The following is a 15,043-nucleotide window of genomic DNA, read 5'->3' on the forward strand; positions in this document are numbered from 1 at the left end:
CTTACCACATTCAGTTCCTACAGCCATACTCAAGACTAGCCTCTCACTAAGTAGTCACTCTCTCAGGATTAGCTGGCCCGTGGGAAACTGATGGGTTTCTGCCAGAATTTCCCACAGCTTTTGGAAGGTGCCAGTGAGGGGTGGGAGGGAGGAGGGAAGAGAAGGGTGATGGAAATCAGCCCGATCACGCACACACCACAGCTGATGTGAAATCACCCATCTAATATTTAATCAAATCTCCAAACCTGGCTGTGCCTGAGGAATGCTACCTGGGAGACTCCAATTATAAGAAACACAATGACATTAATAGGATTGGTGAAGACCTAACTACAGGTTTTAATGGTGAATGGTCCTTCAAAAGGTAGCCTGCCAAGATGCCAGTGACAATGTGAATATATCACACCTACCTGACAACAAGTGTGGGGAACTGTCTTCAATAAGATGAGCAAGCAGCCAGATGCAGAGCTCTGTCAACTGTTATAACCTACATGTGGCCTAGGGCAGTTTATATAAATACATAAACCCAAGTTTACTGGAACATAGCAACAGGAGTAGGCTGTTCAGCCTGCTCGTTATTCAACATGATCATAGCTCATCGAACACTTCAATGACTTTTATCCACTCAATCCACCCTTTTGTGGTAAAGAATTCCAAAGTTTCAATATCTTCTGGGTAAAACAAAAAAATCTCATCTCAGTTCGAAATGGCACCTTCCTCAATTTTAAATTGTGCCTCCCTGGTTCAACTCCCAACCAGGGAAAACATCTCACCTGCATCTACCCTGTCTATCCCTTTAAGTATTTTGGAGGTTTCAATGAGGTAAACCCCTCGTTGCTTGAAAATCTAGAGAATACAGTCCCAGTTTGCCGAATCTCTCCAAAGAACAGTCCCAGCACCCCAGGAATAAGCCTAGTGAACCTTCGTTGCACTCCATACATGGCAATAATATCTTTCTTGAGATGAACAGACTTAAACTACTGAAGGTGTTGTTTCAATTGTATAAAAGATTGTTTAGACAAGACTTCACTACTCCTGTTCTCAAAAGCTCCTGCGACAAATAGCCTGAATGTCCTAAATAGCCTGAACATTTTTAAAAATATGTTTTGCTTCATGAGTACAGTTAACATTTCCATTCTTCCTGACTCTCCTTTAAGATTGACTCACCTGCTGTGACCAATCCAGGCAGGTTACAACACGGTCTTTTGACCAATTTTCATCGTAGAACTGCCTGTTCAATGACAGCTTGGCACCTGCTTGAATCTCTCTGTGGAAACATTTTATTACTTAGTAAAAATATACATCAATAGACCTTACAGTTTTGAGGTATCATGGATTAGAGACTCGTCTGTTAGAAAGAATGTGACATAAAGTAAACTTATGAGGAAGACATTACGCACCCTTCCTTGTCATCTAAGTTGCGCCCACTGTAGTCAAAGAAGATATCAGTGTGTTCAGTAAGTGCTTGCTCAACCATTCGGGAGGTGTGATTAAAAAAGGATAAAAATCCATCTGAATGAAGAATGTTTTCCTTTTCTTCCTCAGTCAGGTCATGCCGAGTTGCTGGAAGAAAATGTAACATCATACTTGAGCTGGAGATGTCTACGCAGGAATTTTTAAAATGTACATATAAAAATGTTACTATTTTTCTTCCTCATCCCTTCAAACTTCCTACATCCAACAGCTTCCCTGCCACACTGAGTTTACCATGCTCAACAAGGCTCTAGCCCCAATAGTGGGACAGAATTTGGGGGTCAGGGCGTACAAAACCACAATGGAGGCTGCAGAGAGGAAACTCCATCCTGGGACCAAATCGGAGGTCTTGTCCTACCTTGCAGCCTCAATGGGAATCCTGAATAGAGGAAGAGCAAGCAGGGGAGAAAGGACATGTCTTTGGCAGTTTGGGCCAGGAAGTAAACTCTGTGTGCTTTAAATTAGTGAGCATTAGTGCCTCTTAAATCTGCACCAGTCGAGTGACTTGGTAAAAGCAAGGCTCCATTTTAAATTGCCCCATTCAGCACTGTTTTGTGCTGGCATTGTGCATAGAGAGCCAGGTTAGACACATAGCATCAGCACGTTCCGTTCCCTTTCAGTACTGTTTTGCAAAGGGCTGACAAAGCATGTTTGATCCAGTCAGTGCTGTTTTGGAGGAGCCTCTCCAATTCGCTGCTCTTTGCTTTCCTGAAGAAAGGCAAATTTCCATAAGTCTTGTGGGAAAATGTGATTTGCTTAAAGTTGCAAATCTTTAGACCATAATTACAACTTTAAGTGAGAGCTTATTGTTCTTATTACTTGCAGGTAATCAGACCATGAACAATTTTTCAGTAAAGTTTGTACTGCCAGCAGCACATCCGCTAATTCCTCTGGAAATGAGAAACAAAACAGCAGGAAGCATGCATGCAAATATGATTATGCTTTCCTTGTGTATGAGCTCATGAGTATTTCAGTCGGATCCAAAGAAAAGGTCAAAATGCCCAGTTGCCAACACGTGCTGTCCAATGAAAGCATGAAGTCAAATAAGCTGCAGCGACACTGGAGACCATTCACAGAAATTACAACGGGAAACAAAATTCTTCTTCCAACATTAGAAAGAGGAGTTCTCGCAGCAACAATTTCATTTTAAGAGAGCCATAAGCATCCCTGAAAGTGGCCAAGCAAGTCGATAGCATGGTGAAGAAAGAATATGGACTGCTTATCTTTATCGGTCAGGTAACAGAGTACAAGAGTCATAATGTCATTTTGCAGCTTTATAAGACTTTGGTTAGGCTACACTTAAGAGTATTACATTTAATTCTGGTTGGCACATTACAGGCATGACGTGGAGGCTTTGGAGAGGGTGCAGAAGAGGTTTACCAGGATGCTGCCTAGATTAGAGGATATGAACTATAAGGAAAGGCTAGAAAAACTTGGGTTGTTTTCTCTGGAGTTTCAGAGGGGAGACTTCATATAAGTCTATAAAATTATGAGATGCATAGATAGGGTTGATAGTCAGGATATTTTACCTAGAGTTGAAATGTCTAATACTAGGGGGCATGCGTTTAAGGTGAGAGAGGGAGAATGTTCAAAGGTGATATGATGGGCAAGTTTTTTTCTAAACAGAGTGGTAGGAGTATGGAACACACTGCCAGAGATAGTGGAGGCGGCAGGTATGATAGGGACATTCAGATAAGGAATTGAGGGATATGGACCAAGGGCAGGCAGAAGGGATTAGTTTAATTTGGCATCACGTTCGGCACAACATCGTGGGTCAAAGGGCCTGTTCCTGTGCCGCACTTTGTTTCTTCTATCTTTTAACAACTTCCAAAGAAATCTTTGGGGTGGGCTATCAGATTGCACACGTCACGCAGCCTCACACAACTGCAGAGATTTTGATTTTACCAGAGGCCAATATCAATATCGTTGAACATAAAACAGTACAGAACAGGAATGAGCCCTTCAGTCCATGATGATGTGCTGAACATTCCGCCAAATTAAACTAATCTCTTTGTCAGGACCTGGCAAACATGGAATAGGAATGGTTGCTTGCAGGTAAGTCTACATTTGAAAAGTGGGAGTCATTTGAAAGGACTATAGTGGAGTTTGGAGCCAATGTGTTCCCCTTAAGGGTAAGGGCAGCAAGTCCAAGGAACCCTGGATATCAGGAGATAGAGAGCTTGACAGAGAAGGGGAAGGAAGCATATGTCAGGTGCAGAGCATTAAAAATGGGGCAGGCCCTTCAGAAGTATGGTGTGTGTGGGAGGCTGCTTAGAAGGGAAATTGGGAGGGGGACAGGGAGGGATCATGAGGTGTCTTTGGCAGGGATTGGGGAGAACCCCTAGGGTTTTTTTTTTAAAATGAGCACATTGGGAGTAGGAGGGTTATAGGAGAATTAGTGGAACCTATTAGAGGCCAAGAGAGAAACCTGTGCATGGAGCCAGTGGAGGTCTTGGATGAGTGTTTCCATTTACATTCACAAAGGAGAGATACTTTGTGGTCAAGGATATATCACTTGGGATGGCGAGGTTCTAGAATGTGTAAAGATTAATTAAGGAGAAGGTATTAGATATTTTAGTGGGCACAGATGCATACATCCACAGGGCCTGATGGGATGTAGCCCAGGCTGCTGTGGGAGGCAAGGGAACAGATCGCTGGCTGGGAGGAGGTACTTAATACTTCACTGGCCCTGGATAACGGGCCAAACGATTAGACGGTGGCTAATGTGATCCCAACATTCAGGAGAGGCAGTAGGGATGGGCCAGCTAATTGCTGACTGGTTGGTCCGGCAACAGCGGTGGGAAAGGTTCTGTGGGCAGATTAATACTTGGAAAGGCAGAGATTGGTTAGGGAGAGACAGCATAGATTTGTTCAAGGGAGGTCCTGACTGGCTGGTTTGGTTGAGTTTTTTTGAGAAGTTGACAACGTAATGACGATGGTAGTGCAGTTGACGTGCTTTACATGGATTTCAGTAAGGCCTTTGAGAGGGTCCCACATGGACAACTTATCTGGGGGTATGAGCCCATGGGATCTAAGGCAGGTTGGTGGAGGATTGTTTTTGTTATTGGAAGCCTGTGACCAACTGTGTACCACAGGGATCAATGTTGGGGCACTTGCTGTTTGGTATGTATATTAACAACTTGGATATGAATGTAGAAGGTGCAATTAGTAAGTTTACAAACACACAAAATTTGGGTGGTGTTGTTGATAGTGAGGAGGATGGTCTCAGGCTACAGTCTGATAATATTCAGCTAGTAACTTGGACAGAGCAATGGCAGATGGAATTTATTCCTTAGTGTGAGATGATGCATTTTCAGAGCGCTAATAAGGGAAAGATTTACACAATGAATGATAGGTCCCTAGGGAGTACTGAGGAACAAAGGAATCTTGGTGTACAAGTCCATATTTCTCTGAAGGCATCAGCACGGGTAGACAGAGTGGCGAAGGCAGCATATGGAATGCTTGCTTTCATCAACTGGGACCCATAATATAAGAGCAAGGAAGGCTTTTACAACTTTAAAAAACATTAGTTCGGCCAAAGATGGAATACTATGCGCAGCTAGTCGCTACAGTATCAGAAGGACTTGATTGTACTGGAGAGGATGCAGAGGAGATTCACCAGGACATTTCCGGGGATGAAGAGTCCCAGTGATGAGAGGAGTGTGGAAAGACTGGGTTTGTTTTCCCTGGAGCAGAGGAGGCTGAGAATGGATCTGATTGACGTATACAAAATTATGAGAGGCACAGACATTGTAGATCATGAAAATCTTTTCCCTATGGCAGATCTGTCTAAGATCAGACAGCATAAGTTTAGGGTGGGGAGTAAGTGGTTTCGAAAAGCTTTTAGGGGAAAAAAATCACCCAGAAGGTAGAAGATATATGGAATATTCCGCCTCAACATTTAAGAAGCATCTGGATGAACACTTTAAATGAGAGGTATCCACAAAAAGACTTGTGGCTGTATCCACTCAAACAGCGCCATCATGAGGAGAGTTGAGGTAATTGCAGCCAATCAGGGATCAATGCTGGTGGAGATGGAAACACATAGGTTTTTGTTCTTCAAACTGATGCATGTACTGAGGGGCATGATGCACACATATTGACTTTTGCAAAATACATGTTGTAAAATAGTATTCCTGAAGACATTTAGTTTGGCCTCCTGCATCCTGAACATGAAACAGCACTGGGAATATTCTGTGTGTCACATTGCTACATGGAAGGAGGAGTATTCCTTGGGATCATCTGGACAGATTTTGCTCTGGTGTTATTCCAGCTATGGCAGGCTGCAAGTCAAGCCTGCACACTGTGTGGTCCATTTGCTATTTGGACTCACTATACAATTTACAGTTAGCATCTGGTTATGAACAAACTGAGCTAGGTGAAGCATTGTAATTGATGAGATCCAGTGCAAAGTACAATTAAAGTCACCCGCCTCGAGCGCGTATTTGCAAGACTGCACATAGACATAACATCTGATCATGATGTGTTGTTGGATCACACTGAGGATGACTGACTGTTCAAGGTGTTTGGAGATGAGCGGTTAGGTCAACGCCTTGCATTTGCAATCTGCTGCTAAAAGAACCAGGAATTCGCAGATCTCCTCCATGACTGAAACAGAATGCAGCCCCCTCCTTACGTTGCAGACATATTTGGGAAGCCAAACGAATACAACAACACAAGGAAAGAATGCAAACATTTTGCAACGGGATGATCGGCTAAAGGCCGATTTTACAAAATTGCATTTTGGAAGAGTAATGCACAAGTTGAATTCTGACTTTTTCCCCTACTTTCCAAGTTTCTCTCAGACAATGAATTCAACCAGTGCCCAACTGCTGTGATGATCGATCATAACAGCCACCTGGACACCTTGAATGTGATATCATAACACAGGCAGTCCCCAGATTGCAAACGGGTTCTGTTCTGGAGTCCGTTCAGAAGTTGATTTGTGTGCAAGTTGGAGCATAATGCAGGACAGCGCAAGTACAGGAAATGATCACGTCGTGTTTTAAACTTATATATGCTGGTATGGGATCACATTTGTAAGTATGAATGCTTGTAAAATCGGACATTTGTAAATCAGGGACACTTGTACTTACTGGAATCCAAACCCCTTTTCAATGTCAGCTTGAAATTCCAATTAATGAAAATAGCTGCAGCTGAAATTAAAAGTTTATTGAAATTTCATATGATCGATTTTTACAAACAAAAACCATTTCCAGAGCATCCCTGACAAATTTCTGGTTTGATATGAAGACTGACTGTCCTGACATCACGTGGAGGTGCTGGTGTAGGACTGGGGTGGACAAAGTTAAAAGTCGCTCAACACTAGGTTATACTCCAACAGGGTTATTTGGAAGCACTAGCTTTCAGAGCGCCGCTCCTTCGTCAGGTAGCTAGTGGGGCAGGACCCTGACGAAGGAGCAGTGCTCCAAAAGCTAGTACTTCCAAATAACCCTGTTGGACTATAATCTGGTGCTGAGAGATTTTTAACTTTATCCTGACATCACTCGACATGCATTACATGCAATGGTTCCTTTCATAGTACGTATTTGTGAGAAGCGGATTTAGCACACTGGTCAACATCGAACCTCAATGTTGATTAAGTGTGGACGTCACATTGAAAATTAGACACGTACCATCATTCGCAGCTAGATTTTGAGGGACTGTGACACATCACATATGCCCATACATCTCATGAAGGTAAGTGCAGTGCCCTTTAATTTCACAGTGAAATTTCATATAATGCTGTTTTGTTTTAGACTTCAATAAAACTATTTTTGCACTCATTGTGCTGCTAATAAACATTTAGAATCTGCTGAGAATTAAAATGGGGTCACATGTTGGAGAAAGTTTAGGAAGCACTGCCTTCAACCTTTCAGGACCATTCTTTGTGCAGTTTGCATCAATCTTTTCTGTGTAGATACAAATGCATACCTGGAACCATACTCTTCCCTCCAATTTGGCTGTTGCCTAAGGGTGATTCGTTCATTACTGTTCCCATTGCCTTTCCAATCAGCGCCACTCCAGAGCAACAAGAACTTAATACCAGAACTCCTTTGATAATTGGTTATGGTGCAGCTCGAATAAGGAAGAGGGAGTTGCTGGAGCTAACTTCAAGTGATGAAGCAGAACAAGTAAGGGAACTGATGATTAAACATACTAGGATTCAGGAGATATATTAAATGCTGCTGGTCGATAAGAATGATGATCATGGCCAGCAAATAGATAATAAGTAAAAAGGAGGAAAGTAGGGCTATAGCAATGTTTGAATAGGATGTAAAGGAGGTAAATGTTCCAAAAACAAACTGTAGTAGTTAATGGGATAAACTGTGAACAAGTCACCAGGCCCCACCAATACATTTCCCAGAATGCAGATTACAGAGTAGACACACTAACCGTAACTTTCCACAAATCTTGAGTAAGATTTATGACAAAGGAACAGAATAGTAGATACAAATTGCTACCGAATAAGGCCTTCTACACTGAATGAGTCAACATTAATAGACTTTATTCACAATATAGGACAGTGGAGCTTTGATCTTCAAATGTAGATTGGTGTCACACAGTTACTCACGATAGGGGACAGAAGGTGCAGGAGAGAGTTGTTGTTCAGACTGGAGGCCTGTGACCAGAAGCGTGTGACAAGGAGGCATGGTTAGTAAGTTTGCAGATGACATCAAAAATTGATGGTATAGTGGACCGTAAAGGAGGTTATTTCAGAATACAACGGGACCTTGATCACCTGGGTCACTGGGCTGAGTGGCAGATGGAGTTTAATTTAATTTAGGGAAATGCGATGGGTTACATTTTGGTAAGACAAACCAGCGCAGGACACGCAGTTAATGGTAGGGCCCTGGGGAATGTTGTTGAACAGAGAGACCTAGGGGTGCAGGTGCATAGTTCCTTGAAAGTGACGTCACAGGTAGACAGGGTGGGGAAGAAGGTGCTTGGCAGACTTGCCTCCATTGGTTACAGCACTGAGCACAGGATTTGGGATGCCGTGTTACTACTATACAAAAAAAAATTGGTGAGGCCACTTTTGGAGTACTATGTACAATTCTGGTCGCCCTGCGATATAAAGAATGTTATTAAACTGGAAAGGGTGTAAAAAAAGATTGACAACAAAGTTACAGAGACTGAAAGGTTTGAGTTAAAAGGAGAGGCTAGACAGGCTAGGACGATTTTCCTCTGGAGCATAGGAGGCTGAGGGGTAACCTTATAGAGGTTTATAAGGTCATGAGGGGCATGGATAAGGTGAACAGCTAAAGTCTTTTCCTTGGGCTAGGGGATTCCAAACCTAGAAGGAACAGGTTTAAGGTCAGAGGGGAAAGATTTAAAAGGGATTTTAAGGGCAGCTTTTTCACACAGAGGGTAGTGTGTATATGGAGCAAGCTACCAGAGGAAGTGGTGGAGGCAAATATAATTACAGCATTTAATGACATTTGGATAGGTACATGGAAAGGAAAGGTTTGAGGGATATAAGTCATATTCAGGCACATGGGACTAAGTTCAGTATTGGAAACCTGGACAGCATGGACAAGTTGGGCTAAAAGGTCTGTTACCATGCTATATGACTAGTTGCAAGAAGGAAATCTTGCTAATTCTACATTTGCGTGTGTTTCCTATTGGTCAGGACACAGTAGCATTTGCTGAAGCTGAAGAACAGCTCAGTGCTCATCCTCTGTCACAGATATGTCCACCCTCACCTCAAAAGAAACCAGAGCAGCACAGAACTTCACAAAATAGATCATTTGGCAACTGCTAGCATTGCCTGCGTTGCAGTGGGACAACCAAACTCACAGCAAGTTTACCTGTAGATTTGGAAAGAAATATAACTGCTGCCATCCAAGAATTTGGTGCAGGATTTTGATACTACAGCTGCACAAACCAGGGGCCATTTCAAAAATAAATCCCTCAAATGAAACATTTTAAAAATTTTGCACTGGTAACAGTTTTATACTTGGGTTTGTACAAACTACGAAAAGTAACAATCTAGGCTTCTGTTGTACCAATATCTTATATGTGCAAGATGACAGAGAGGCTGTTGCATAGTATTTGACCAAATAAGTGAACATTGAAGGAGGGAGCAGGAAGAAGATGTAAAAGTACTTTCATTACAAGGTATGCTTCATATTAAAATCTCCTGGCCTGTGTTTCACACTCTTGGAGTGTGGACATTCCATATAGTGGAGACTTTCGCATGTCCACCACTCACCAAACTGAGCAACCCCAACAATTTAGCAAACAATAGCATCCTTTCAGAGTCTGGCTGAAAATCCAACAAGGGTATTCCTTGAATAGCATTGTTCAGCTAAGTCCAGTCCAAGAAAATACTAGTCTATTCTCAACGCTCGAGTGCAGTTACCTTGGTGTTCTTCTTCAGTCTCCTCTTGGGGTTCTTCAGGTGCCTCAGGCTCCAAGACAGTTGATGCCTTTGTTGGGACTGGTACTGCTTCCTTCTCTGAGAAAATATTTCAATCAAAAAGAAAATCAATACAAATGGAACGCATTGAAACTGACCCTATAGCACACAGACATATTACAGTTTGTAGCTTTATCCCCACTCCATTCAATATATTATTTCATTAATACTCAATCATTTTTCTTTATTCTATTATGGGACACAAGTATCATTTGTTACCCATCCCTAAATGCCCTCAAACCAAGTGACTCTGCAAAACATTTCAGAGGACAATTAAGAGTCAGCTGTATTGCTGTGGGTCTGGAGTCACGCGTAGGCAACATCAGTAAGAACAGCAGTCTGCTTTCTTTAAAAGGATGCTTGTGGACCAGATGGGTGTTGACAACAATCAATGATAGCGATGGTAACCATGAAAACACGGTGGCTCAGTGGTTAGCACTGCTGCCTCACAGTACCAGGGCCCCAGGTTCGATTCCAGCCTCAGGTGACTGTCTGTGGAGTTTACACGTTCTCCCTGTGTCTGTGTGAGTTTTCTCCAGGTGCTCTGGTTTCCTCCCACAGTCCAAAGATGTGCAGGTTAGGTGAATTAGGCCATGCCAAATTGCCCATTGGTTAGGTGCGTTATTCAGAGGGAAATGAGTCTGAGTGGGTTAGTCTTCGGAGGGTCAGTGTGGACTTGTTGGGCCAAAGGGCCATTTCCACATTGTTTGTTCATGGAATTTAAATTCCAATCAGCTGCCATGGTGGGATTTGAACTCATATCCCCATTCAAGTGCCATCGAAATGCTAACTCACATTAAACATAACTGAGAGGAATATACAGTCATTGGGAAAACTCTGTCCCTTTCATGTAATGTGTTTATGTTTTCCCTTCCCATTAGACCCTAATGCCACACACAATTGCTGGTTAACAGGGCAGCTGGGTGACCTATGATCGACTATGCTACCACTAAGTTGGTCACTAAGGAATTCACAAGAGCAGAGACAGTTTTTTCACCTGGTACTAAAAGTAGTGGCATAATTGAGACTGCTAAGTTCCCTCACTTTTGCAGATTAACATAGCAATTTGCAGTAAAAAACTAAACGTTGAAATTATGGGTTACTGAAGCCAGGATGCCAACTTCATTCAACCAACTATCACAGGTCATGTTCAAATATGTTCATGTTGATAGCCTGGGCACCTATAACAGTCTGTCAGCCAATATGAGGAGTACTACCATGACTGAAGTAGTATCCTGTGACCTAGACAGTTCTACTCCTTAGCTGCGGCTTCACCACAGTGGGTCTCTGATAATTGCTTTCGAAGAAATTTCTATATATCAAATTATTTAATAACAAACATGTTTTCAAAATCTGAGGCAATATGGTATGTGAATTTGCCAATCACACCCATGAGATTTGCCAGTTTTCAGCTAGGTAGCAGGTCACAGTGCCCTGTGATCTCTTGACTCAGGGTCGAGGCAAAATAAATTGTGCAGAATTCTGAACAGTGTGCTTCCTGATGGTTAAAACGCAGAGCAGCACAGCAAAATGCAGGTCAAGGAAGGCTTGTTCAGAATTCAGGGGTGAAAAGAAAGCCAGAGGAATAATGGCGTGAGAAAATTATTGGAAAATACTTGGTCTTAACCTACCTTCATCTGGTTTAGCAACCACAGGTGTTTGGGTTTCCTTACAGTGCGCGAGACGCTCACAAGGTGCAATATCCACATGGGTCATTCGGGCTATGCCTAGTTTTTGCAGGTGATGTCTACATTGGAGTCGATAAACAAAAATCACTGTGGTGTAGTGAGTAGCAAAGCAACAGTCAAACCTTGAAGACAGTTATGCCTGTACAGTCATTGCAGTGGAAGCTCCAAGATCTACATTCGCAACTACCAAATTTACACAGTTCAGACAAGTACATAAAATGCTATCTCTTTACAAAACTTTTTTTGTTTGCATTTCACCTTTTATTGCTTAACGCAGCTACGTAAATGCTTTGTGTCCACCTTTGCGCTGCATCATTTACATGCCTTGGATATTACTCAGCAGTACGTACAAGATCAGAATTTGGATTTAACGGTAATTCCCATCACTGACAAGGAATCCTTGCTGTTTAGGCAAATAGTGGAGCTTGCACAATGCTATGAACTAACAATTGTTTGCCTACAGCAGTCTGCATGGTTAATATGCAGCCCGACAACTATTAACGATGTACCAGAGCAGAAATTCTGACCTGTATATACCATACAAGCAGATAATAAGCTTACCCCCATGAATATATACAAAATATTTTCATGCAGAGATTACGCAAGTAAACAAGCAGAAATAAATACTTAAAATTGGTCTTTAGCCCTTCTAGACCTGCCATTAGACATATACTTTTGACGGACTTGAGAAAAGTAATATTTTCACTGGCCATGCACTAACAGTATACATACTGCAAGTAACAGATGGCTTCCTGGAGCAATTTTATGTCTGAATTATTACAGTGCAGATGGAAGCCATTCAACCCATTGTGTATTGAATGAGTGTCATTCCTTACAGCCGTTCTCCTGCCTGTCCCCTGTAACCCTGCACATTGTTTTGATTTAAATAGTCATCTCATTCCTTCTTGAATGCCTCAATTCAACCCATCTCCATCACATTTCAAGGCAGCGCATTTCTTCAGTGCTTAGGCTGCTGGTCATCCATTTAGGCGAGTACTCTGACTGAAATTCAAGACTAATTAAACAACGAACGAAGAACCACCACATCACACTGAGAGTTTGACCACAGCAACAATTGTTTCCATGAGGCAAAGCTCAACATACAGACCGAACACTCATCCTTCCCATTATGCTTTCTCTTTACATATACTAACTTTTAAAGATGAGTAAATCAAGAAATAATTCAACTGTCAATTAGGAAGAATGGTGCATGTGAAAACATTAAAAGACCAAACAGGCACTCATGTACTACAATCACAGTCTTTCCAGAATTCTTACAATGAGAATGATTTGGAGATGCTGGTGTTGGACTGGGGTGTCCAAAGTTAAAAATCACACAATACCAGGTTATAGTCCAACAGATTTAATTGGAAGCACACTAGCTTTCAGAGCATCGCTCCTTCATCAGGTGATAGTGGAAGGCTCAATCCTAACAGAATTTATAGCAAAAATTTATAGTGTGATGTAACTGAAATTATACATTGAAGAATTGATTGTTAAGTCTTTCATCTGTTTGAATACCATGATAGTTTCACTTCTTTCATGTGCAAATCACAAAACCTTTTTTTAAAAAGTTGCATTCTCAGGTTAGCTGTTAACAATGGTGATAGCTAGACAATATGTTGAAGGTGTTAGTCTCCTGTGTTCTCTGTCTATGCCATGATGTTTAGATGGATTCTAATCTAAAAAGTGAGATAATGGAGGTTTACATGAATTCATGCAGTTTTTGAGCAAAGTACAATGCAACCCTGCAAATACAAATTCACCCCACAAAATATGTGTGCGCATGTGGGTCTTTGTCTGTCTGTGTCGGGGGTCGTGTGAGAGAGAGTGAGTGTATGTGTGTGCGCGTAGTGAGTGCAGAGTGTCTTAAGTCTGTTAGGGGGTGCATGTGAGAGTGTGGGAGTGTGTGTGTCTATAAGGGTGTGTGTGGGTGTCTGTGTTCACGTCTGTGTATGTGTGTGTCCATGTGTACGTGTGACCTGCAACACATTATCAATGAGGATGAGCACCTCACCAAGACCTTCCCCACACCTCCACTACTTGTCTTTAAACAACCGCCAAACCTCAAACAGATCATTGTTTGTAGCAAGCTGCCTGGCTCTCAGGACAACTCCATACAACCCTGTCACGGTGGACGCTGCAAGACGTGTCAGATTGTGGATACCACCATTACACGTGGGCACACCTCCCACCTTGTATATGGCAGGTACTCATGTGACTCAGGCAATGTTGTCTATCTTATACGTTGCAGGCAAGGATGCCCTAAGGCATGGTACATTGGGGAAACTGAGCAAAGGCTTTGACAATGGATGAATGGGCACCGCACAACAATCACCAGACAGTTCCCTCCCAGTTGGGGAACACTTCAGTGTCCAGGACATTCGACCTCGGACCTTTGGATGACCATCCTCCAAGACGGACTTTGGGACAGGCAGCAGAGAAAAGTGGCCAAGCAGAAGCTGATAGCTAAGTTCGGTACCCAGAGGGAGGGCCTCAACCGGGACCTTGGGTTCAGATCACATTACAGGTGATGACCATTGCACCACACACCCACACACACACCCACACACACCCACACACACCCACTTTCTCACACTCACAACACCCAACCCAGACAGAGAGAGACACACACACACAGATATTTTGTGGGGTGAATTTGTACTTTGCTCAAAAACTGCATGCATTCATGTACAACTCCGTTATCTCACTTTGTAGATTAGAATCAATCTAAACATCATGGCATAGACAGAGAACACAGGGGGCTAACACCTTCAACATGTTGTCTAGCTATCACCATTGTTAACAGCTAACCTGAGAATGCAACCTTTTAAAAAAAGGTTTTAAGTGAAACTATCACTGTATTCAAACAGATGAAAGACTTAACAGACAATCAATTTTTCAATGCATCATTTCAGTTACATCACACTGTAAATTTTTGCTATAAATTCTGTGTGTTAGGATTGAGCCCTCCACTATCACCTAATGAAGGAGTGACGCTCTGAAAGCTAGTGTGCTTCCAATTAAACCTGTCGGACTATAACCTGGTGTTGTGTGATTTTTAACTTTGTACATTGAGAATGCATTTTATTCCAGGGCTAAACGTTCTCATGCTTAATCTAAAGAAAAAGCCTGGGTTTGCTGTAATATCAGCCACTGAACACAGATGATAATGGCTACCCACTGATACCAAAATTCATATTTTACTCAGTGTACATCACTGCAACACCTTCATCAAAACAAAAAATTCTGAACAGCACTGTTGTACTTCGCAGTTTGAGTTCTCTATTGGGCATTTTGACGAATCAATAAATGTGTAAGCTAACAAACAAACATCACTAAAATATCAATGTGTGATGGGCCACGGACATTTCGGTGATCTCCTTGTTCAAAGATGCATTTTTGACATCCAGGCCTAGAGGTGTGGGTGGCAATAGCCTCCTGAAGTAAGTAAAAATTAAGT

The 15,043-nt window shown here is 42.3% G+C and overlaps 1 protein-coding gene across 2 annotated transcripts in view; it reads right to left on the reverse strand.

The window, feature by feature from the left end:
* Nucleotides 1-15,043, reverse strand: part of LOC132805683 (cytoplasmic dynein 1 intermediate chain 2-like) — a 53,951-nt gene that overhangs the window by 16,129 nt on the left and 22,779 nt on the right. For both annotated transcript variants that reach the window (XM_060820865.1, XM_060820866.1), the window contains exons 5-8: nucleotides 11,524-11,639; nucleotides 9,836-9,931; nucleotides 1,398-1,560; nucleotides 1,165-1,264 (exon numbers count right to left, since the gene is read on the reverse strand). In XM_060820865.1, the coding sequence (XP_060676848.1) occupies nucleotides 1,165-1,264; nucleotides 1,398-1,560; nucleotides 9,836-9,931; nucleotides 11,524-11,639 (475 nt within the window). The remainder of the gene's footprint in view (nucleotides 1-1,164; nucleotides 1,265-1,397; nucleotides 1,561-9,835; nucleotides 9,932-11,523; nucleotides 11,640-15,043) is intronic.

The sequence above is a fragment of the Hemiscyllium ocellatum genome, chromosome X (assembly GCF_020745735.1).
Source record: "Hemiscyllium ocellatum isolate sHemOce1 chromosome X, sHemOce1.pat.X.cur, whole genome shotgun sequence".
In the NCBI taxonomy this organism is placed as follows: domain Eukaryota; kingdom Metazoa; phylum Chordata; class Chondrichthyes; order Orectolobiformes; family Hemiscylliidae; genus Hemiscyllium; species Hemiscyllium ocellatum.